Source organism: Argentina anserina, chromosome 4 (assembly GCF_933775445.1).
Source record: "Argentina anserina chromosome 4, drPotAnse1.1, whole genome shotgun sequence".
Lineage (NCBI taxonomy): Eukaryota > Viridiplantae > Streptophyta > Magnoliopsida > Rosales > Rosaceae > Argentina > Argentina anserina.
Window position 1 is genome coordinate 19,750,191 of NC_065875.1, and position 25,200 is coordinate 19,775,390.

The window sequence follows — 25,200 nt, forward strand, 5'->3', positions numbered from 1 at the left end:
TCCCTCTCACTCTTATTTATGCCAACAATTCCCACTCAACCATACTTAAGGATTGAAGGGTTATAGGATATCCCACCAGCCTCCTATAACTTTCTAAATGTCATTTTTCATGTTTCGGGAGTCTTCTAGGATCTCGATTGAACATACATGAGATTTAGAGACATGAGGCAAGTCTTAAGAAAGATAAGTTATACTTCACATGAGTAAAGAACGATGACTATAAAATAGTATATTGCACAGTTATCAACTTATTATGTAATATGTTATTAGGTTATCTTGTTAATTTCTTCACTAATTCTCTTATATTTCACAAATATCACGCAGTTATTTTAAATTGGCTAATCTTGTTCCTTCACTAATTTTCTATCTGTTCAAAATTTGATCAAACATACAAACTTAATGCTAACTCAGACAATAATTGTACGTCTATATCTAATAAAATATCCAAACATAATTTGCTTTGTTGATAAATCAAAATAGACAACCACTAGAATTAGTGGGCCAACTAAACTTGAATTTTTTTTTTTAAAAAAATAGAACGAGTTGTCAAATATATTAAAATGTAGAAGGTCAACATAAACATGGAACACCCAACTGATGGGCGCAAAGTTAGAATTATGTGAAACAACAAACCTTAGCGAACTAAACCCTAACTGTTTCAATGTTGAAAACCATGGTATGAATCCATAGTAATCAAGTAACCAAATGCCCTGAATGCAAGACTACGCTCAATTATTTGGAAAAGCCGGAACCACATTATGCAGAGGGAGTCTCCATGAGTTCAAGGTAAAAACTACCCAACCTAATGAACAAAAAGATCCATGACTTGATAACAAACCCAAGACCCATAAACTCGAAGACTCGAGGAAAGTAGCTTAAGCCCTATATTAGAAACCATGCCTTTGTTTCCTTCTCCTGCTCGCCGCCATGGCAATCCAACATTGACGTCAAGTCAGATTCCCTACACGAGCCCAAATAGTGTCACCGGTATAACCGCTGCCACACCACCTAGCACACTTTGGAAGAACCGCACAACCCTAATCGAGAAAGAGGAAGAAAAAAAGGGGAGGGGTGGTTGTTGTCGCCCCAATGCCAAATCCAACTGAAGCTATCATTACCAGAAACTTGACCGCCACCACTGCCCTGAAAACCGACGCCGACACCACAAAATAGGAGTGCAGCAAGGGTGAGGGAAAGAGAGAGAGAGAGGAGTCGAGCCATACTCGCTCCAAACATTGATCGTGAAAACCCTAGGTGAACGAAACCCTAGGAAGAGAAAAAGAGGGTGTGGCGCTCTAAGTGTGTATTAATTTAAAAACTTTAACTCTAAGCTAATTGAGTTTGACCTAAATTATTGGTCATAATGCTAACTAATACTAAAGCTCAAGATTTGTGCTCATCATTTTCCTTTAGATCACATTATTTGTGCCCGCACAAAGTCGCTGGGGCATGAGGATGTGGCTGCTTGTGCCTCACTTCAGGTGCGAGCCTGCTAAATCACTTCCCTTTCTGTTCTGTTACTTTCCCACAGATATTGAAGTAATCATTCTTACGTCAATACTGTGCTCCTTAATTGAAAAGTCTCTGATATGGAGACACAAATTACTTAGTTTGAACAATTAGTATTTTTGAGGTAATGCAGTATTCACCTATAAACTGTTGTGCATGTATAACTTACGAACAACAAAATTATTCTACACTTGTTTACGATATATTTTCTCTTTAAATAAAAGAAAATTTATTCATTTTGATAAAAACAATTCATTATTGGCAGAAAAGACAAAAAAATGGCAAACTTCTAATCAACAACGGCACCATTTTCTTATGGTACAAAGTTGAAATTTAACATGTCTCGCATATCTCGAATATCACTAATCCGAACTATTTTATTATCTTTTGCATAATATTGAGTGAGGTTCTATTTGCACTTCTTAAATGATGTTTGTACCTCCTCAATTTTTCTATATGTGAAATACATATAAAGCCTAAACAAATATCAAATTTAACATTCTCATTTTCTCTCCCACCACCACTCAAATACTCGCTCATCTCCATTTTGCTTCTCATTCTTCCAATCCGTCTCCAAAAACACCTAAAATCTCCAAATCTACCGAAGCTCCCAAAATTTGTCAAATTCACGAAAACCTAACAATAAAGGTATAATCTTTCTTGTCGCCGGGGACGTGATCATGGTTACCGGAAAAGTCAATGACCATCAGAGCTTTAATTGCAATGGGTGCATATTGAAATTTAACAAAAAATGAAGAATTAATTCAAATTGGGGAAAAATTAAAACCCTTGATGAAGAAGAAGAGGAAAAATCAATTGGGGAATATGAGAATATTATGATAAATAAGAGCATGTGTATTTAGTTATTTATAAACGTTAAAATTAATTAAGATGTATAAACAATAATATAAGAAGTGCAAATATACAATTTATTTTTTGATTGGTGACTAAAGTATATCAAAAATAAAACACCTCAAAAATAATCTTTATATAATTCATTAAAAACTGTAAACCTTATCAGAAGGAACAAGAAACCAGGAAGGCCTCATTATTCTCCCCGCAAATAATTCACGTGCTTGATCGCATATTTCCAATAATACCGATGCCGACCTCGCTGAACCCCGTACGGCCACCGAACCACCACCGTTCGATCATCCACCGATCCGCGACTCGTCAGACAACCAACTAACCCGACCCCACACCCATTAATTCTCGCATCCGTAAAGTTAAGCCAGCTCAGTTCCCAAATCAAAACAAAATCACAGATTGGGCAAGCGATTAAATAAAATTGCCAGATGTGACTGCCACCGCAGCTAAAAAGGTCACCAATGTTTCTAAAATATCTCAAGGGGCCCTCCCTAATTTGTGATATTTTCATAATAAGCCACAGTATTAAAATATCAGATAACGCTTTCCCCAAGATAGTAAGAGAGATTGCCTTCTCACTATTCTACTCTTCCCTTTTTCCTTTTTAGGCTCGCCAAAACAAAACAGAAAAATATCTCAAAGCCCACTCTCTCTTTTACTCAATTCTCAAGTGTTTTGGTTGACGCAGATTTGAGAGTTTCCGACGCCGGCATCGGAGGTCGGAAGAGAGAGATGGTGAGCTCGAAACCGGCGGCGAATGGAGAGAGTAGTACGCCGTGCGATTTCTGCAGCGAGCGGACGGCGGTGCTGTACTGTAAGGCGGACTCGGCGAAGCTGTGCTTGTTCTGCGACCAGCACGTGCACGGCGCCAACTCGCTGTCGAAGAAGCACGTGCGCTCTCAGATCTGCGAGAACTGCGCCTCCGAGCCCGTCGCCGTCCGCTGTTCCACAGACAACTTGGCCCTCTGCCACGACTGCGACTTCGACGCCCACGCCAGCTGCTCCGCCGCCCACCACCGTACCCCCGTCGAAGGCTTCAGCGGCTGTCCCACGCCTCTCAAGCTCGCCGAGCTCTGGGGCGTCGATCTACACGAGGTTCCGGGTCGGGTCAACGACCCGGACCCGGGCCGCCACAACAGCTGGGGCGAGCTGGAGTCTTCCTGCTGGAACGGGCTGAACTTCCAGGACCTGATCGTGCCGAGCAACAGAGGCGTGTACCGGAACTCCGGAGCTGCGGCGGAGGCTCCTCCTCCGGCGAAGAGGCAGGGCTCCGGGGGGAGCTTGGGGAAGCTTCAGAAGCAGCTGGTGGAGCTGCTCAAGAGGGACTTTGACGGCGGCGGCGGCGGAGAGAATCGGAGTAGCGATAATGGTTGGGAGGGAAATGATAATGGTGATGAGAGTAATGCGGATGTGAATGTGAATGCGGAAGGGTTTGATGTGGAGAATGGAAGAGTGGATGGGGTGGATGTTGGTCCTGCCGCCGCCCTTTCGCAGCCGATGTTGCAGCAACAAGCGCCGTTCACGTCGATGCTAATGATGGCTGAAGGCATTGTAGACCGGGATATGCTTTGGGATGCCAATTCCCATGGCCACAACACTCAGAACACTCAAAGCACACAGGTAGCTTTTCGATTTTGTTCAGTTTGTTTATAAGTTACGATGAATTTCTATAGTCAATGCTGTAGTAAGGCTAGGACTGATGGTAGAAAGAGCAATTTCAGCCGAGCACAATTTGGTAATTATAAGATCTACACTAAGCGACCAAGTTTGAATCATCGTACAATTTTGTTGAAGACAATGTACATTGTCAATTCAGATAGTAGTAGGGAATGGATCTCATCATTTTTAGTGAATGATTCTCACCGGGTAATAGGTAGTATAGGCAATGCGATCCTCTATATGATACCTTTTGTCTGTGTAATACCATTTTTAGGGTTGGTGTAGTGGCATGTATAAGAGCTAACAAACATAGCTTATTGAGACTTGATACAGTTGTGTAGTAGTTAGGTCTCGTTTTTCTATTATCATTTTTTTTTTGTTTTACTCTTACAAATCCTCTAGTGTGAGAATGTATCATTTAGACTTCAGTCAGGTACCTATTCGGGTGCGGTCGTGATAATCATGCTAACTTGCTTTTGGCTTGCAGATATGGGATTTTAATCTAGGAAAGTTGAGGGATCATAATGAAACAATTCCATTGGATGTTTCGTATGGTTCAGGTGGTTCAGGATTCATTATGCAAAATTTTAGTGAACTTCTGAAAGAAGCATCTTTGACTGATACCAAAGTGTTTGGAAATATGTACCAGATGAATTGCTCTATGGGACAGGAGGATATCAAATTCAGTGTAAGTCCCTTGACTGAACTTTTCTCTGTTCTTCATGTATTCAATTCTTTTTCCTATTATTTCTTCTCCCTTAAGCCTTGTATATACTATACAGCATCATATAACCTTTTCTCAAATTTAAGTATTCAGTTTGCTCATTCCAACTTGACACTTTGACAGTCTTCTGGTATCTGGTGGATGTTAATTTGGACTCAACAGTTCAATAACTAGCATTGATTCATAATCATCCTGCACACATCTTTTGGTGTCCATGGTTCTTGCATAGTGAAGGTTCAATTGATTAGCTTGACAATTTTATTTTTTAAATCTGAACATGCAGATCAACTCAATTAAACCAGCAGTGAGTCAGGGGCCAGCAACATCTGAGAGCAACAACATCTCTATTGGCCGGCCATCATCAGGGTCAGCTGTGGATGAAGACAAAGGCAACATTGCCACTACGGAACAAGCTTTCCTTATAAGAAGTGATAGTCTGCGAACGGTAGGAACAAAAGCTGACATGGAGTTGCTTGCGCAAAACAGGGGTAATGCTATGCTGCGTTACAAAGAGAAGAAGAAAAACCGAAGGTTTGTGACGTCATTTTGTTTTCCCTTTTTTGTTTTCTCTATTGCTTCCACACCATCACCTTATAATGACTTTACCATATTCTGAACAGATACGACAAGCACATAAGATACGAATCCAGGAAGGCAAGAGCTGATACTAGGAAGCGAGTCAAGGGTCGATTTGTTAAGGCCACTGAAGCCCCTGATGGTTAGATCGTGTTGGGGTGGGCGGGCTATCTCCTACCTTGTTGTCTGTAAATATCTCTTTTACTTTCTATGCGAGGCAAATGTATAAATTCTGCAGTATCTGTTTCATTAAAAGTCCATTGTTATTTGTTTCTTCTAGTTCTTTTCCCATCTATCTTCAGGTAGTCGGTTGTGAATATACACGAGGCCTCTAGCGTTCTGGAAATTAGCTTCTTCAGAGACCATTAACGCTTCCTAGCTTCAATATCGTTTTTTTTTAACAAGGAATATTAGACGTTAAAATCTTTTTCATTTCTGTTATTGTTCTAAAAAAACTATAATTCCTCGCAAGGTTTGAGAAGAGTCCATCGGAATCAATTTGATCCCCAGTTGACGGACTTCCTAATTTTATATAGGAGCCTTGTCTAGTGGAGTGGCGGCTATAATACACACGTCAGGACTATTCTACGTTAGATCATTTTGACTTCTATTCATCAAAATTTAACTTGACTAAGAGTTTCCTCGCAGGCCAGGCACCTTCACTAAATCATTTCATTTTGATCACGAATTTAGCACCCAACAATGTGCCTTCACTGCCTCGTCTATATTACAGCTACTTCATCTTCTACGCAAGTGAAGATGCATAACGAGTTGAGCTAGCTGTATTGTGACCATATTGTTGTGCAAGATGCATTTTCAAGTTTCGCTATGTGTATTCTGTTTGTGGCTGCAGCGGCCATTGCATCCGTCGACTGCAACTCGGAAGGTATGCAGACTGATTCAGTAACTTCAGCATCAGTACTGACCATGATGCGTTTCATGTTAGTTGAATAGGTTGATTTGATAATTATGAACGGGATGCTCTCAATTCCTTGAAATCCCAATTGGCCGACTCTAACAATGTTCTCCAGAGCTGGGATCCGACGTTTTACAATCCATGTACCTGGTTACGTGTTACCTGCAACAGCCAAAACAGTGTTACAAGGCTGTAAGTGTTCTATCTACATTGATCTGAGCTTGTTGGTAGATTTGTTTCACTACTAAGACCTGATTGGCATTTCTGTGTCCAAAGTTTGACAAAGATTATCTGTTTGTAATATGAAGAGACCTTGGCAATGCTGGACTTTCAGGACCTCTTGTTCCTGAGCTGGGAATGTTGATAAACCTTCAGTACTTGTAAGACCATAATTTCTCTTTTATTTTGAATCTTCCATGAGTAGAAATATGAATGCTCTATGCATATGAAGGCGTATATTAATCACTAACACTGCAGGGAGTTGTATGAGAACAATTTTTCTGGACCTATTCCATCCGCCATTGGCCACTTGGATCAACTAGTCAGCTTAGACTTGTACAAGAATAAACTTTCCGGACCAATTCCACAAACTCTTCGACACTTGAGGTCCTTAAGGTTTCTGTAGGTATATAATCCTCATCATTTAAAGAGGATCAACAATTGCAATGAATATTGTGATCTATAGTGTGCAAAAACAACATTAAGTTTGCTATTTTTGAACTCTGATAGTCTGTTATCTGGTCTCTATTGGCAGGAGGGTATTCCACAATAAATTAATCAGAGCTATCCCTTCATCTCTTGGAAATCTGAAAAACTTAGAGATCCTGTAAGTTTGTGATAACCCTCTAAAGATTTTTATCAATCACATTGTTCTCTTACCGATCAGTCCATGCTTAATTTTCTAGGGAATTAAACAGTATCAAGCTCACTGGTTTTATACCGATTGAGGTCATTGGACTCATTCGTTTTGGCAAGTTGGGAATTTTGTGAGTATACTTGTTCTAAATATGCTGCCTCTCATTTCCCAAGTTACCTCTTGATATATTCTACATATGTTTTTATTTTCTTAATCATATGGTTTATGTGCAATGCAGCGACGTCTTAAACAATCTGTTGGCAGGGACTGTACACCGCACCAATTCAACAGGTACTCAAACAAGTTACTATTTTTGAAAACATGCTACACTTGCAGTCTTGCCAGTAATACTTTCTAGTTCATTGATTCACATGTTATATTCGAACGGTGGTTCTGCAAATAGCTGCTTACTAATTACTTTTTTGTTAATTGTCGTTTCTGTTAAGAAGAAGAAGGCTCCTGATTAGACGTTGAAATCTTTTTGAGTTCTGTTGTTCTAAAAACCTTTAATCTCACGAGGTTGAACTCTTCTCGAACCTTTCTCATCGAAAATAATTTGATCCTCAATTGATGGACTTCATAATTTTAGATCGGGGGGGGGGGGGGGGGGGGGGGGGGGGGGGGTTGCTGCCTAGTGGAGTGGCAATTCACAAGTCAGAACTATTCTACATTAGATCAATTTGACTTCTATGATCACGAATAAAATGGTCAACAATGTGCCTTGTCTATAAGTTCCCTGTAAATAAAAGGTAAAATTACCAAAATACACTTAAAATTTGGCTGAAATTGTCAATTTTGCACCCTGAACTTGCATTTGAGTCAATTTACCTCCTAAACTTAATAAAAATTGCCGATTTGTATCAAATCTTTTAAATGTAACTGTTTTATCCAATTTTGTGTCACATGTAATGCACATAAGGGGTAATGTTGTCATTTTTATTTATATTTTTCTTAAAAATATTCTTTAAAATGAGAATTATTTTTTTAATTAAATTATTTATTTACATATTTTTTCTGCATATTTAACCATACTTTGAATTATATATTCAACATACTCACTCGTTCAAATATAGGGTGTTATGTATATATATATTTTTATATGTACACATTTCTTTTTAATTTTCTATGTATTTAATTATATTTTTATAATATCTTTTAACATACCATATCACGTAAAATAATAAATATATAAATCAATAACATGTTTTGAAAAAAAATAAAGAAACATAGTAATTAATGTTCTTCTTAAGTAATTTTTTTAAAATTTATTTCATTATTAAATATGAATAAATATATAATAACAATACTGCTCCTCAAATGCATGACATGTTACTTAAAATTGGATGAAAAACATTAAATTTAACGAATTAGGTGTAAATTGATAGAGCGTTAATTAAAACGTTTATAATAAACCCTGTTAAATGTCATCGTTAGTATAGAATAAGCATAGATCGTTCAGTCCGGGGAATTGAAGGGAACTCTAAATTTTTAGTGTTAACAAATAATTGGGGGGGGTTTGAGGTTGATTATTAACCACTAATGAAAATAAATCCTAAATTACTATTTAAATGATCGACTTCTCTTTAAAAAATTTAAACCAAATTTACCATTACACCACATAATTACATGTTCGAATCTATCATGCATTCTACTTCGACCAATTACATACTTTTTAGACACCAATACAATTAGAGCCTTATGGGATCATCTAATCATGCAAGATTTCAATTAACATTTAGATTGACTTAGGGCCTAATCTAAATTTGCATGCAATCGAATTCAATAACACTTAGAGTAGAAATCAAACAAGATTACATTTAACCACCAAATCTTTGTTGGAGACATGTTTCATGTGTGGCGTCACCCACCATGGTTTTACATGCAAATTTCCAGAATTGTTACCACTTTTAATCAACACAAACCGAACCTACTTAGAGCATGATTCGATTTGTGTCAATATGGTTTATGAATCTAGCACTCAAACACAATCTTAGGGACTACATCCAAGCACTAAATTCATATGCACATATCTGAAAATTATCTAAAAGTATGGGAAAGATGATTAGAACACAACAATAGAAATACAAACTCATTAATTATAGGAAACCATCAATTCGACAAAGAACCAAAATCCAATAAAACAAGAGTTAAGTTCGCCATCGGTACCCAAACTATTGTGGCAAGGTCAATGTAGTACCCCAACTATGAGTTGTACCAATGTAGTACCCAAACTTGTAATTCGCTATCAACGAAGGGTTTGAGCTCAATTTCTGTTATGGCTCCGTTATCTCAGTCACATGTCTTACACGTGACCACAAAAAAAATTCAACAACGGTACCCAAACTCTTGTGGCAAGATCAATGTAGTACCCAAACTCTGAGTTGTACCAATGTAGTACCCAAACTCGTTTTTCTCTATCAACGAGGGGTCTGAAGCCAATTTCTATCACAATTTTCTCTTCTAGGTCATGTATCATAACTTCTTGTCTTTTCTCATTTTCTTCTCATTCTCCTTCACTCTCATTCCTTCTACACTGTATTTCTGAGCTCAGATTTCGAGGCAAAGCAACACTACGGGTTGTGTTTCTTCCAAACTCTTCAATCACGATGACGACTTCTTCCAGCTCCGCCTTGAGCCACAACATAGTCTCCCTCACATCCTCTACCTACGACCGTCTCTCCCTCCACTTACGAAATTCGAGGCATGTAAAGCGGTGTGGTCGGCGGTCGAGAATCTCAGAGTTAAGGTATGCAATCATGACGTGTCGATGGATCGGGGGTTCCAAAGAGAGGTGGAGGAGCTCGAAGATGGTGTTGGTGGTGAAGGAGGAGGCGGTGGGGATGAGAGGAGGTGGAACTCCTTGATGCCACACTCTAGTGGTGAGGTGTCCGGAGCATAATGAGAATGAGTTGGTATTTTACCCAATTTGTAAGTTGTTTCTTCATTATATATATTTACTGTAAGAGTTTCTTATTTAGGACATTTTATCCACATATAGTTATTTAGGTAAATACCCTTTTTATGTTGATCCATAAGACGAAACCGTCATGTAAATTGGCCTCAGACCCCTTATTGATAGCGAAAAACGAGTTTGGGTACTACATTGGTACAACTCAGAGTTTGGGTACTACATTGATCTTGCCACAAGAGTTTGGGTACCGCTGTTGAATTTTTTTTGTGGTCACGTGCAAGACATGTGACTGAGATAACGGAGCCGTAACAGAAATTGGGCTCAGACCCTTCGTTGATAGCGAATTACAAGTTTGGATACTACATTGGTACAACTCAGAGTTGGGGTACTACATTGACCTTGTCACAATAGTTTGGGTACCGATGGTGAACTTTTTTCATAAAACAATCTGAAAATTTCGATTCTTAATACAAAAAATAATCTCACACAAACATCATACTACAATCTTCATAGACAAAGTATTGTAGAAAATCAAAAACGAACAAACTCATGAAGAAGAGTTGCGAGAATCACATGTTGTAGGAACCTTGGAGGTGTGTCTTCAATAGTGATTTCGGTGGAGATGGAATTTGTATATGGCGGAGAATGGCTTGCGTTTTGGTGAAGGATGTTTGATGTAGTATTTTGATAGAGTTTTGGCTCTTGAATGCAAATAAGAAGTGATGATTTTTCTTTGTGAATGATGTGCTATTTATAGAAGAGTTTTGACTCTTTGAATATTATAGCTTAGACTTTTTCTCCTCAATTTCTTTCACTTATTTTTGTCATTGGTGGGTGCAATCTCCTTTAATAAATTCTTTTTTTTATTTTTTTTGGTGTCTCCTTCTTTCTCTTTTGCATTATGTATTTTTATTCTCTTTTTTTTTCTTTCTCCTCAAATTCTTTCACTTATTTTTGTCATTGGTGGGTGCAATCTCCTTTGATAAATTCTTTCTTTTTCTCCTTTGTAGGTGTCTCATTCTTTCTCTTTTGCATTATCTCTTTTTATTCTCTTCCTTTATCTTTCTCTCTTTTACTTTTACTTATTTTTGTCATTGGTGGGTGCAATCTCCTTTGATAAATTCATTCTTTTTCTCTTTTCTAGGTGTCTCATTCTTTCTTTATTTTCCTCATTTACTTGACTATTTCTCTATTTTTTTCCTTCATTGTACAATCTGAAAAAAATAAAATAAAAATAAAAGATAAGATGATTCATATAAAAAGATCAAGTAAATTACTAGAATAAGAGAGTAAGATTAGGAAAGTTACGGAATAAAAATTTAAGTTCAAGTAAGATTTTCCCAAATGGTACATTTTATAGTCTAAAAAGGATTCCTAATGCAAATATGATTCTCAAAATATCGTCAATGCGACCAAAACGTAGAAAAGATGAAGACTCCTAATTCAACTAGGTTTTCTAGTCCTACAAGGATTCCTACTCAAACTAGGACTCTAGATCAATTCTGCGTTTTTTAACTCATGTAAGCACAAAAATGCATCCAATACCGCCCAAGACTCTTACTACGACTCAATGACTCAATAGTACAACAATAAGGGCTGAGCAAAGTACAAATGGAGTTAAAAACATGTTAAGAACGTCGCAGAAAGTGCTCATATTAATTTGCATGCAATCGAATTCAATAACACTTAGAGTAGAAATCAAACAAGATTACATTTAAGCACCAAATCTCTGTTGGAGACATGTTTCATGTATGACGCCACCCACACTGGTTTCACATGCAAATTTCCATAATTTTTACCACTTTAATCAACATAAACTGAACCTAGTTAGGACATGATTCGATTTGTGTCAATATGGTTGATGAATCTAGCACTCAAACACAATCTTAGGGACTGCATCCAAGCACTAAATTCATATGCACATATGAAAATTATCTAAAAATATGAGAAAGATGATTAGAACACAACAATAGAAATACAATCTCAATAATTATAGTAAACCATCAATTCGGCAAAGAACCAAAAATCTAATAGATTAATCTGAAAATTTTGATTCTTAATACAAAATAATAATCCCACACAAACATCATACTACAATCTTCATAGACAAAGTATTGTAAAAATTTAAAAACTAACAAAGCCATGGAGATGAGTTGTGAGAATCACACGTTGTAGGAACCTTAGAGGTGTGTCTTCAATGGTGATTTCGGTGGAGATGAAATTGGTATATGGGGGAGAACGGCTTGCTGTTTTGGTGAATGATGTTTGAGGTAGTATTTTGGCAAAGGTTTGACTTTTTAATGCAAAGGAAAAGTGATATTATTTGAGAGGTGAAGCCATGTATATATAGAGGAAAGAGGGAGGGTAGGCTTGCACAGTTTGAACTTTGATGTTGCCTCTTTCTTCCTATTATAATTCTATGCTTTAATCCCTTAAATCATGTCATGTTTTATTCCCTAAATCATGTCTTGTTTTATTCTCTAAATCATGTCATGTTTTATTCCCTAAATCATGTCATGTTTTATTCATTTAATGATCATCTTCTAGCTTTTAGGTTGCATATGCATGGCTCAATCTCTCTTCTTTTCACTTAATTAATCTTCACATTTATTTCTTCATTCTTCTTTTCTTCTTCCCACGGCAAGGACTTCATCTCTTAATTCTCTCCACTTTTTTATCTCTTCTATTTAATTGTTGCATGACTTGTTGATGATAGGACTCCATGTGCATGGCTTCTCCTTATTTTCCTCTAGTATTATCTCTTAAATCCAATCCGAAAATAAGAAAATAAAATCATAAGTAAGAGATAATTAGTTTCGAAACCTAACAAGGATTCCTAGTGCAAGAAGGACTCTCAAAATATCGCCAATGCGACCAAAACGTAGAAAGATGAAGACTCATAAACCAACTAGGTTTCCAATTCCTATAAGGATTCCTACTCAAACTATGACTTAAGACCAATTCTGCGTTTTAAACTCATGTAAGCAAAAAAATGCATCTAATACCACCCAATACTCTTACTACGACTCAATGACTCAATAATATAACAATAAGGGCTAAGAAAAGTACAAATGGAGGTAAAAACATGTTAAGAACGTCGCACAAAGTGCTCCTATCACAAATCGGCAATTTTTATAAGTTTAGGAGGTTAATTGAATCAAATGTAAGTTCTGGGTGCAAACTAACAATTATGGCCAAATTTAGGGTGTAAATTGACATTTTTACCTAAATGAAAAGCTACTTCATCTTCTATGCAAGTGTGCATCTCAGTTTCTCTACTAAGAGTAACGAGTTGAGCATAGCTGTATTCTGATCATATTGTTGTGCAAGACGCCAAGATGCATTCTCGAGTTTTGCTAGGTCTTTTGTTTGTGGCTGCAATGGTCATTGCATCTGTCGATTGCAACTCGGAAGGTTTGCAAACTATTTTGGTAACTTCAGCATTGGTACTGATAAGATTGCGGTCTTTGTTGGTTGAACAATATGTTGATTTGGTAAATCTTGAACAGTGGATGCTCTTACACGAAGTTCAGGATTCTACATCCCCAAAAACCTAAATAATGATAACTGCACATCTCGGATGACGAGTAATAAATTACCATGGATGAATTTAGAGGTTACTCTAAACCCATATACAAAGTGAATAGATCGACAATTAGACATTATCAAGATCCAGAACTTAGTTTGTGATATAATCTTGGCCACCTTGTATACTTTTACGTATCTTGAAATATCTACACTAAGCACGAGAAACTTCCTAGTCAAGCAAGGTGGTTCTCTGTCCGGCGGCGTGCCCGGTCGCCATCGTTGGACAGGGCTTGTCGCCACCTTGTTGGTGTGTTAATGCAATCTCCCTGATGGAGTAAGGAGATTGTGGTGGTAAGTAGGAGGAGGATCGCGTTGGGAGTCGGATCTAGGTTGGTTTCTCGTAACGTTGGTCGGTAGGAGGTTGGTGCTCTGCGTTATTGGATGTGGCGGCTTCGGATCTGTGGCGGTAGGTCTGGCAGTGTCGGGGCTGAGTTGGGGTGCTTTGGATCGAATCAGTTTGATCCATGTTGGATTCTTCTTCATGGATATGGGCAGATCGATTCAAGATGCGTTGTTCTTCGTAGGTGCGGTGGTGACTGAGCTTCGATGAAGGAGTCGTTCCGGCAAGTTTGAACTGGCATCGGCGTGGGTGCTCCTCCGACAATGGATTTGATGGGGGTTGAACTGGTGACGGCACGTGAGACTTCTCTTTCCTGGAATAAGGTTTGGGCTTGGACCTTATTTCTGGGCCTTGCTCTGGGGTTGTTATTTACTGTTGGTGAGACTAAGTGTCGTCGGATTAAGTTTTCGGTGACAACATAGTTGGAGAGCTGTTTTATTGGACATTAGGATATGTAACTACTGCTTCATTTTTATTCGAGTCTCATATCTATTGTTCTCTCCACTGTGTCACCACTGTTTCAAAGAAAATAGAGTCGTCATTTGTGTAGTACTCTTTACTACTTGATGTTTCGTTGGGTATTTATTTGTAGAGATTTCTGATATTATTTCAAATCTTTATAATGAGGGGTTGAAGCTTCACGTCCCCCCTGTATTCGACAGTTTTATTAATGAATGCTCGATGGTAGCTGCTCTAGCCCTCCATTAAAAAAAACAACACTTTTTGTTGTTAATATGAAAAATTGATCAAAACTATTAAATTTGTATTGTCAAATGATAAATTACACTAACAAAAACTTAAATTACAACTTTTTTATGGGAGGGCTAGTGTGGCCACCCTCAAGCCTTCATTAATGAAACTGTCAATTACAAGGAGGGGGACGTGAAGCCTATACCCCTAATTACAAAGATTTGGCATTATATCAAATATCCCTACAAACAAGAACTTAACAAAGCAGCAACTAGCAAAAAGTACTACTTCAATGACGACTCTATTTGTTTTGAAACAACGATGACATAATGGAGATGAAAATAGATATGAGACCCTAACAACGATGAAGCAGCAATTACATATCCTAATATCTAATATAACAGCTCTCCAACTATGTTGCCACCGACGCTCAATCCGACGACATTTAGTCTCATCCTACCACTAGGCGGCAATGACCATTTTTCTAAGCAAGGAACTCACCGCCTACCAGAGCAGACAAGACACAAAAGAGTGCACACACGGACACGAAACCCGACTCCCCTTACGAAACTAATGAAGGGAATTATTTGACGCAACAAACACACCAAAACTAAACAACATAAACAAAAAAACATAAAGAAATAAATGATTAGGGCAACCCTAGGAAAGGAAACACCACTACACGGTGGGCCCAGCCCAATTCCTGCGCGACCTTCACCTTCGACCCAATATGCTCAACGCACCACCATTTGGATCCCACTGCCACCCTTGTTGCACCGCCGACTGAAACCTCCTACTTAGATCTAATCCACAGATGTTGCCAGATTAGATTAAAAAAAAACGGACAAAAAACCCAAAAAGCATATCGAATCTTCACAATCTCGATCAGACCCCTAAGTGCCACTGCCACCCACTCCAATCTCATTTTCCCCCGCTGCCCAAACTAACACCAAGATCTCTCAATTTGAAGACTAAGAAATCTGATCATTCATCAACCACAAGGGTCGACAAGGCTTGTCCAACGACGTCGAAAAAGGGCTCGCCGCCGGATATGGACAAAGAAACCTTTTTTTCTTCTCCTTTGCGTTCTCTCAGAAAAGTCAAAAACCAAATTCTAGTTGTATATTAAATTCTTTCAAAAACTAACTAGAGCTGGGCATTTGGTTCTAAAATCCCGGTCTCATCCTTAATTTTGTAGGGACGAGGACGAGATTCATGTTTGAAAATGTACATCCTGTTTCGGTCCCGGTCCCATTTTGAAATAACGAGACAGAATTGGGATTAACTTAATAGGTCTCGTTCAATCCAGTCTCGTCCCATATTAATATAAAACTAAACTAACTAGTATATATATATATAATGTGAATTTATCTCGACCATTAAATTGATTAAGAAATATTAGATTACAATAACTACAACACCCTAAGAGTTTATTTTACCCTAAAAAAAGAGAGTTTATTTTGCTTCTCTAAACATTAGGTAAACCATTGTTAATTAAAATATATAGTCTTTATTGATTATCTAGTAATGGATTTAAGTAAGATATACATCTAAAGTTAATTAGCAAGTAGAATTGAATTGTTATAGTGTATGGTAATTGATTAATTCTTTATTTTCATTTTGAGATAATTATTGCATTATTTTACATATATCATTTTAGGCCCGTTTGGGTCACGATCCCGAATGTGACACAGGTGTGGCGAGATCACTTTTAGAAACACCTAGTCCCGTCTCATCCCGTCCCTTATTTTAAATTACATAACGGGACCAGGATTCACCTAATCCCGGCCCGTCCCGGCCCATGCCCAGCCCTAAAACTAACTATTGCAACTATGAGTGGAATCATAGCCGCTCTACTATTTTAGGTTTTCCAAAACCTAGTTCTATCTCTAGTTGTCTTGCCATCATGCCCTCTCTCCCTCTTCCATCCATACACCTCATCAATGATATTTCAGAGGTCTCTTAGCGAAAATTACTATCCAATGGCTGAAGGTGCTTTGGTTGGCAGCTTATGGTTATCAACAATACCATTTTTAACCGGATCCATTCTGAAATCTCGGTTTCATAAGGGTATCTCCAATGGTGGATGATGCAGAAGAGCGTCCTACAAGGGATGTTGTTGTTACGAGCCGATCTTGGATCTTGTTTCAGATTTAATTCAGTCTTCATGCTGCTCTTCCATGCCAGTCAACAATTGCCAAGTGCCGCAGTTGATGTCAAAGAGAAGCCACTAGATGGTGGTTCGCTATGGTGGTCAAGGAACAATTCTGACCTAGGGTTTGTCAAGGTTGGTTTTTGGCATGAGCTTTTGGGCCGAGGTCAAAAACCCAATTTAATGTAGTCTTCATGTTGCCTATACCTATGCTCGTTTAAGTCGTGGAATAGGCAAATTGAGCATCCCATAGTACTAAAGAATAGTTTTCTACTGCATGCTAGTTTTGAGTTTTACTCATGACTTCTTGTCTTGTGCGTAGTCATAGCGAAGGAGTATGTAATAGTTATTCAAACCACAAAGAAATTTTATAAAACATAAGTATGTTTATCATCAAAAAAAAAGTCTAGCTGTATATTTACCCAAATCTTGAAGATATATCACTGATTGAAAGCATATTTTTTCCAAATGAAACAACCCATCAAATCGATCACCATGACATATAATACAACCCTAAGAGTTTGAGTGTTCAACCCACTCAGCTAGCTAGTGATCATTTGAAATAGTGAATATCCCCAAGTGATGGAGGTTGCTTCTAGCTAGAGGTAGCAAGTTGGCCGAAAAGACCGAGTTCAACATGGGCTCGACCTATTAAAAATCGGCCCGAGCCCTTTATTTTTATGGGCCTAGTTGGGTCTAGATATTTTGCCACATGGGCCCACTACTAGAATTAAGAACTTAGACGACAACGACATTTCGTCACCTAATATCCTATTTTTGACGTCTTAAGTCATTAGGCGATGAAATTTTCATCATCTAAAATTCGTGAACTAAGTGTTGTTACCCAATTACTTAGATGACGAAATTTAGTATAGTTAAACGACGAAAGATATTCATCACATATCCTATTAATATATTTTTCTTTTTTTACCAGCTAATAATATTTTTTCTGAAATAAATTAATGAAAGATTTTTATTTTGTATTAATATCTATCAAATTTTAATATGATAGGTCATCAAAATATTTAATACATTAATTAAGGATTATTAGTCTTAATTGTCCTTAATTAATTGTCCTTCTCACCACATCAACCTCCACACCACTGAAACCACCACCGCCTCCGCTGCCACAATCAATTACAACAACCTAATGACCTATTACCTCTGCCCCCCTCCATCCTCGGCAATAACCCAAATCTCAAATCGAGTAACACCTTTGATCTAAAATAAGACCAGACCCCAATCAAATTTCAAGCCACCAACAGCTTACCCAAAATACCACCGCCCCTTTACAACCCAAATCTAGCGAAATCTCCAATATGAAGATAGATGAATCGAATCAAATCAAATCGGAAGCCTCGAAATCGGAAGCTCAAAGATTTCAGATCTTGAACTTATTCACAATTATAATAATGAGAATTGAATATTAAACCTCTTTATTGTTTCATTATTTTTAACTACATTATTTTATAAATATCATCAAAGAAGTCATAAAAACGTCATCGTTTTGACATATGTAACGTTTTACAAATAAGATTATCAAATATGTTGTAGTATTTTATTTAGTTTACTATTCTAAATAGTTATATAAAACAATTATTCTAATTACATGATTTTTATGTTAATTGTGACTTATAATACTAATAGGCTGGGCCGGTCCGCTTTTTGGCTCGGCATGGGCCCAAACCCGGCCCAACATAGGCTTGGGTTGTGGGTCATGCCGGGCTTAATATTTAAACAAATGGGTCAACCCAAATCCAAGCCCGACACGGAAAATAAATGGGTCAACCCAAGCACGGCACGAGCACGAACACGGTTTTAGCTCACTTAAAATGGGCCGGGCCGGGCTGGCTCGGCTCATTTGCCACCTTTACTTCTAGCTAAATTTCAATACATGCATATATACATTACATATATTAACTAACAAGTTGTTTCAAGTGCAGACGTCCACACTGTACGGATTTAGCGATTCTGACGACCGTTAGAGTGCAATGACGGCGCGGAATGTGTCGTCCGTACTCCCCCTCTCCCGGTGTGTCTGTATGTGTTGACCGGAGCTGCAATACCTGCTGGAATCTCGAAATTTCAAGTTTTGAGATTCCAGCCGCCATGGGCCGGTGTTGCAGCTCTGACCAACACAGACATGAGTGTCAGGAGGGAAAAGCACGGCCGGCACCATCCGCAGTGTTGTTGCGCGTTGTCAGAATCGCTTAATCTGCAAAGTGCGGACTTCCGCACCTAAAGCTTTTCTATTAACTAAAAGTCTAAAACAATAAAACGCAGCTTTCTGCATTATCACCCTCTGTGCAAACTAATGCTCTTGCGAGAGCCCTATTGTACGTTGTGCTTAGGATCGATCACTTCGCTTTAACGGGACGACAACCAAATCCAAAGTATAAATCATGTTGACTCCATCACTAAGCATCTAAGATTTTCCCCAAATTAAATTAAACCCTAAAATCTGCCCCCAACTTGAATTGATATTGAACAAAATTTCAAAATCCATACTTACATTAAATTGATTGACTAAAGGATGAATGAATTTGTTGCCGCAAGTTACGCTTGGACTCAATCGCGCCAGCGAGATCTAGATGAACATGTTCGAATGGGAAGTGAAGAGAAGAGACATGCGGCCAACTTTTTCCCAAGCAGGTTCTAGGGTTTCAAGTTCTTTAAACAATTTTTTATTTAAAGATGTTCATATATATTCTTTCAGAGAATGTTATTATTAGAAAAGAAAAATTATTGTTAGAATATGCTTTACCTATATTTGAATATTTATAGTCATTAGATATATTGCTGATCCGACGGTTCTAAATATTTCAAAATTCCACAGTATAGGAAGATGTCCAGTACCGTAGAAAGCTCCGTTAAAATATTCTAAGGGGTAAACATGTTACCTATATTTGAATATTTATAGTCATTAGATATATTGCCGATCTGACGGTTCTAAATATTCCAAAATTCCACAGTATAGGAAACCGCCCGGTACCGTAGAAAATTCTAGCCCAGTCATACTTTGATCCAAATTTCTCTGATAATGTAATATCATAATCTTGTTCTAGATTACAGCACAGACGACTGAAATAAGTCACATACATTCATATAGTTTATTTTGTAGTCCTTAACTCACCTGTTTTCATTAGACTAGTCTTGAGTTAATTGTGGACCTTTCATCACATAGAACCTTCACTAGAACATTTTATTTGACCATATAGACAATTTGACCTTGTCTGCCTTTCTACTATCATATTGTAATGCTAGTTCATCCACTATAAATAGTACACCCTCTGTTTATCTTCTGTAAATAGATCGATCTTTCAGTTTTGCAAGATGATTTCTCGAGTTTTGCTTTGTTTTCTGTTTGCAGTTGCCATTGCATCTGTGGACTGTAACTTGGAAGGTAAGTATATATATTTTCCAACTTGAGCATCAGTACTGATTAGACTCGCTAGTTAGAATGCGGTATTCCATTGGCTTGATGGTGTTTTGATTGCTTAATATGAGCAGGAGATATGCTGTATTCCTGGAAAACCATATTGGTTGACTCTCATAATGTCCTTGCTAGCTGGAACCAGACATCCCCCACTCCATGCCTCTGGTTTCATGTTACCTGCAATGCTGAAAGCATGGTTACCAGGGTGTAAGTGGTTTTAGCAACATTTTTGTCTGAGCTCATAAGATTAGTTTCACTGACTAGCCTAAATAAGAAGTGTTTGTACTTGATAGTGGAAATGTCTGTTGGTATGTGTATAATGTGAAGGGACCTTGGCAATGCTGGATTATCAGGACCTCTTATCCCTGCGCTTGCAAACTTGACTAACCTCCAATACTTGTAAGATCATCTTCATTTTTTGCTCATCCTCTGAAACTCAAAAGACGTCAGTTAAAACATGCATGTTAGTTAATCATTGGCACTGCACTGACTGCAGGGAGTTATACCAGAACAAATTTTATGGATCTATTCCATTGGAACTCGGTCACTTGAAAAAACTAATCAGTATGGACTTGTACCGGAACCAGCTCTCGGGACCAATTCCAGAGACCTTAGGTCACTTAAATTCATTGAAATTTTTGTAAGTACATATATGCCTCTCATCATCTCATGTACGGCTTTTGCTATGTAAATTATGTGTTTCTGAATAGTTATGAGCTGTGATTCTTCTAATGGCAGGAGGGTCTCTCACAATAATCTAACTGGAGCTATTCCTTCATCTCTTGGCAATTTGACAAGTTTACAGATCCTGTAAGTTACCATATCAATACCGTTTGAAATAGTTTTATTAGTTAATCTGTCTTCTTAACCGTCTACAATGCTTAACATCTGTAGGACATTAAACAAGAACAGTATAACTGGTGCTTTACCTCTAGAGGTCATTGAACTAGTTCGTTTTGGCAACTTGAGCGTCTTGTGAGTACACTCAACTTGAGCTCATCTTACCTCCTCGATTTTTTTCCTCAGATGCTTGCATTCTTTCAATCTCTGATATAGAGTTATGTGCAAATTGCAATGCAGGGATGTCTCAAACAATCTGTTGGCAGGGACAGTTCATAGCACTAATTCATCAGGTACTCATCCTAAATTAGTACTCGAAACATACCGCTCCAGTGCATCGATTTATAAGCTATATTTGAAAGCTAATTCTGTTATGAGCCACTTACTAGCCAATTTTCCCTTCTTTGAAGGTTTTGCAGTTACAAAAATCATACAAGATCCAAAAGCTCAGAACTAAGCCAGAAGCCCAAAAGTATTAAAGAATTGAAGAAGATATTGTATGTTAGTTCTATGACTTATATCAAATAAAAGTTGGGACTCTTTTATTTTTTGAAGGTAAAATTTAGTGCATCAGATAATTGCCAAAAAGGCAAGAACTAACTACATAATAAGACAAAGTCTCACATCCAATTAAGCTTCCATGAAGAAATACGTCTCATAGGACTAAATACAACGTTTATAAACACGCAATTATGACACAACTAACACATAAACTATTCTAGGAAATTAACTAAGCTACCTAGTAGAAATACTAAACTTTGTAAAGAAAAAACAATAAAAAAATAAACTCAAATTTGGGCCAAGTCCAAATAGAGTCAAATGTGTGGCCCTAATTCTTTGCAATCTTCCTGCCACCGCCTCCGCCCGGGTCTCAGGCGATCGGTGTGTCTAAAGCCAAATCCTCTTCATATCGAAATCCCCCAAAAAATCCAAGCTCTAAATTGATATTGTTGCAGTCCTCTGCTAAAGAACACACTAGAGAAGTCGTGGGACCGCTTTGAAAACTCAGCAACAAGAACATCGTCACTGGCACCCCGAGATTTGATCTTCAGAACCTGATCTCCTTCGCCAAATACCCTTTGCCTTGACCAAAGAACTTACCTCAAAGTGGATGGTTTGGTTGAGTATGGTTGTAAACTTGATGGTTTGGTTGGTTTGCTACCAATATATGAAATGGAATACTTATTCAAATATATATATGTATATAGTCCATATCCAGAGTGAAGCTTCACTCTGAAATTTCAGAGTGAAATTCCAATTTTGACACACTTTTCGGTCAAATTTTTTCACCATAAGCGATTCAATATTTAGATATGCTATTCAAGATCATCTATAGAAAGTTTCATCCAATTTGACAATGATTTGAGCTTTCAAAATTGAGATTTACACGAACGGTTCACGTTTAACAGTTTTAATTCATTCATTGATTTAATCTAATTTCAATACCTTAACGATGTCTGAATTATATGAAATTTTGTAAAGATGATCTTAAATAGCATGTCTAAATATTGAATCACTTATGGTGAAAAAATTTGACCGAAATGTGCCAAAATTGGAACTTCACTTTGTAATTTCAGAATGAAGGTTCACTCTGAATAGGGACTATATATATATATATATATATATATATATATATATATTTCATACACTAATTAGGTGATTCTAGTTGCACCTCTTTTTATTTTCTATATATACTTCCATGTTATTTTAAACATTTATTTCCCTTTATATCCTTTAACATAATAATATCAAAGAAGAATTAAATCATTGATTAGTTCTAATGAAACAGAAAAAACATCTTCTCCCTTCATTATCTCGTTGCAACCAAGACCTACCAAGGGATGAATCTGTTGAAACCGGAAAAAAAAATTTACATATTTGCTCTATAGATTCTATCCTCATAATTTATATATAGGAACATTTTAATCTCAAGCATGTTTCCACCTTTTTATTTTATGAGAACTGAGCTTTCGACCCACATCAATTTTAAAATCAAGGCAATACAGTTTTAGTTTGTAAAACTCATTGGTATATATATAAAATTGGGGTTTAACAATAAATCAATAAGATCAAAACATGTTATTCTTTTAGCTTGTATATTAAGTGGAAAGAAATTGATTTGATACAAAAATTAGGTATATGAAGAATTGAAATCATGAAGAGAAGGGAGAGACGGTTTGAGGATGAATTTTAAGTTCAACGGTGTAATTGGACTTAAAATTAGAATAGAGTAAAATAGGAAGTGAGTTAGTAAAAAACATGATAGGAGGTACACATAGCAAATTAGGAGGTGCAACTAAAATTCCTATATGAAATGAGATAGTGAGAGTAGGGAAATTACCATCAATATCACATCATTTGTCTCAAATGCATAAATGCTCCATACAAGTGCATTAAGAGCAAAAAAGAAGGCATGCATTGTAGAAAGATGCACATTACTTTTTTTTTGTTCCAAATTTCACGCTACAAAACTAACATAAATAATCATTAGAAATTGATCAGAAAATAGAAACAATCAGTCCTAGATAAGGTAGAGAAGGAAGATTCTACCATGTTAATCAATTTCCAAATGATGAGAGATCCATGCATGATACTTCCAATAACTCCAACTCCTTGTACTCCATATAATATAAACCCCATTAGCAAGGCAAAAGAAGACCAGTCATAAAATAGAATAATAAATTGTACAAATCACCCTAACAAAGAAAATGCATTAGCACACTATATAAGAATGATCATCATTAGTTCATTACACATTATATAAGCACTTTATCTTCTTAGAATTTTGCATACCACAGTTGTAAAACAACACCCCTCCATAATGAGTGCCACATGCTTGAGTATAAGTAGTGTGACCTCATGGAGATTGACATTGCTATATAAAACCCAAACTGTGGCAGTCATGTATATAGACTGTGTCTCCATCCATTCAGCACAGTTTCCTGGTTGTGGATTCTATCAAATAAAAAAAATTAAACAATCAACACAAAACAATCATGAATGGTAGATCGGTCTAGACTAAATGTTCAATAGAATTCAAAGCAATCAATTGTCTACTTAGTGATGGCTGTTGAATATTATTCAATCATACAATTAAAGTAATCAAAATCAGTTTTTTTCGGAAGTATTGGCCTAGTCCCCTTCCTTATGTTCTTTTTTCTCTTTATCAATAAATTTTCAACTAAGGGCGCTGATTAGCCCATGAATAGTTGAATTTTCTTGACCAATAAGTCGGTCTAGACAAAAAGTTCAATATAATTGAAAGCAATCAATTGTCTACTTGGTGAAGTGAACTTTAGTATTTAAAGAACAAGAAAAATCACAAAGTACTTGTACATGGCTTCAGAGACTAAGGAAAAGGCTTACACATAGCGCAAAATTGAGAAGAACATCCATTGTGCCTCATGAAATCAAAAACATAAGTGCATCAAAACAATTAAAATGAAATTGAAGGATGATTTTGGAATGATTTGAAAGAAATTAAGATGTATTGTGTTGTACATCACCCACAACGCAACAGTACAAACTTACCGTGAAATCTGAAAGGGGATTGGACTTCCATCATATCCAATATGAACCTTTTCATAGGTTTCCTTTCTACATCAAAACATAGAAAACATGAACACAAACAAACTCAGTAGAGAAGCAACATACTCAATTCATAGATGATTTAATAATTTAATTACACCGGAATACTTAGAGAAAGCGCAATACTCCCACGTACAACAATAGTGAGGAGAACCATCTTTGGATTGTTTAGGAATGGAGCTCTCTCTCTCTCTCTCTCTCTCTCTCTCTCTCTCTCTCTCTCTCTCTCTCTCTCATGGCTTCGTCAGAAGTTTCATTTTGACTTCATTTATGGCTTCTCATAGTTCAAGTCCTTTTTTTTGTAAGTGAAAAGAGAATAACACCATAGAATAATCTCTAACCTACAAAGTGATCAACTTAACCAAAGTACTCACAATGTTCTTGAAATTCCATAAAACCAGCCCAACATTCATTCAAAACGTAGAAATCAACAATCAAGCAACCATGAATGGAGCAGTACGTAGAGTTTTCTTGATAAAAAAAAAAAATACTGGTCACTCCTCTAATTTTTAGTAACTCGACAACTTAGTCATTCATGTTTTAATTTT

General features: G+C 37.1%; 3 protein-coding genes across 3 annotated transcripts; all 3 read left to right on the forward strand.

The window, feature by feature from the left end:
- Positions 1–2,998: 2,998 nt before the first annotated feature.
- LOC126789850 (zinc finger protein CONSTANS-LIKE 14-like) lies at positions 2,999–5,614 on the forward strand. Its single transcript, XM_050515913.1, has 4 exons — positions 2,999–3,996; positions 4,523–4,723; positions 5,043–5,290; positions 5,380–5,614. The coding sequence occupies exons 1-4, from the start codon at positions 3,109–3,111 to the stop codon at positions 5,480–5,482; spliced, it is 1,440 nt and encodes a 479-aa protein (XP_050371870.1). The 5' UTR covers positions 2,999–3,108; the 3' UTR covers positions 5,483–5,614.
- Positions 5,615–6,163: 549 nt separating this feature from the next.
- Positions 6,164–10,006, forward strand: LOC126792348 (leucine-rich repeat protein 1-like). Its single transcript, XM_050518796.1, has 9 exons — positions 6,164–6,221; positions 6,308–6,443; positions 6,560–6,631; positions 6,729–6,872; positions 7,006–7,077; positions 7,157–7,237; positions 7,346–7,398; positions 9,572–9,576; positions 9,659–10,006. The coding sequence occupies exons 1-9, from the start codon at positions 6,164–6,166 to the stop codon at positions 10,004–10,006; spliced, it is 969 nt and encodes a 322-aa protein (XP_050374753.1).
- A 10,068-nt stretch (positions 10,007–20,074) lies between these two features.
- LOC126789866 (leucine-rich repeat protein 1-like) lies at positions 20,075–21,624 on the forward strand. Its single transcript, XM_050515933.1, has 8 exons — positions 20,075–20,191; positions 20,299–20,431; positions 20,552–20,623; positions 20,721–20,864; positions 20,963–21,034; positions 21,119–21,199; positions 21,305–21,357; positions 21,475–21,624. The coding sequence occupies exons 1-8, from the start codon at positions 20,122–20,124 to the stop codon at positions 21,519–21,521; spliced, it is 672 nt and encodes a 223-aa protein (XP_050371890.1). The 5' UTR covers positions 20,075–20,121; the 3' UTR covers positions 21,522–21,624.
- The last annotated feature ends 3,576 nt before the right edge of the window (positions 21,625–25,200 follow it).

Bases quoted from the DNA above. Each gene is read 5' to 3' on its own strand.
- LOC126789850 (XM_050515913.1), top strand. From the start codon at position 3,109: ATGGTGAGCTCGAAACCGGCGGCGAATGGAGAGAGTAGTACGCCGTGC. The intron at 4,724-5,042 runs GTAAGTCCCTTG...CTGAACATGCAG, and splicing joins AGGAGGATATCAAATTCAGT to ATCAACTCAATTAAACCAGC. The intron at 5,291-5,379 runs GTTTGTGACGTC...TATTCTGAACAG, and splicing joins GAGAAGAAGAAAAACCGAAG to ATACGACAAGCACATAAGAT.
- LOC126792348 (XM_050518796.1), top strand. From the start codon at position 6,164: ATGTGTATTCTGTTTGTGGCTGCAGCGGCCATTGCATCCGTCGACTGC. The intron at 6,444-6,559 runs GTAAGTGTTCTA...TGTAATATGAAG, and splicing joins CAAAACAGTGTTACAAGGCT to AGACCTTGGCAATGCTGGAC. The intron at 6,632-6,728 runs GTAAGACCATAA...CTAACACTGCAG, and splicing joins TTGATAAACCTTCAGTACTT to GGAGTTGTATGAGAACAATT.
- LOC126789866 (XM_050515933.1), top strand. From the start codon at position 20,122: ATGATTTCTCGAGTTTTGCTTTGTTTTCTGTTTGCAGTTGCCATTGCA. The intron at 21,035-21,118 runs GTAAGTTACCAT...TAACATCTGTAG, and splicing joins TTGACAAGTTTACAGATCCT to GACATTAAACAAGAACAGTA. The intron at 21,358-21,474 runs GTACTCATCCTA...CCTTCTTTGAAG, and splicing joins TCATAGCACTAATTCATCAG to GTTTTGCAGTTACAAAAATC.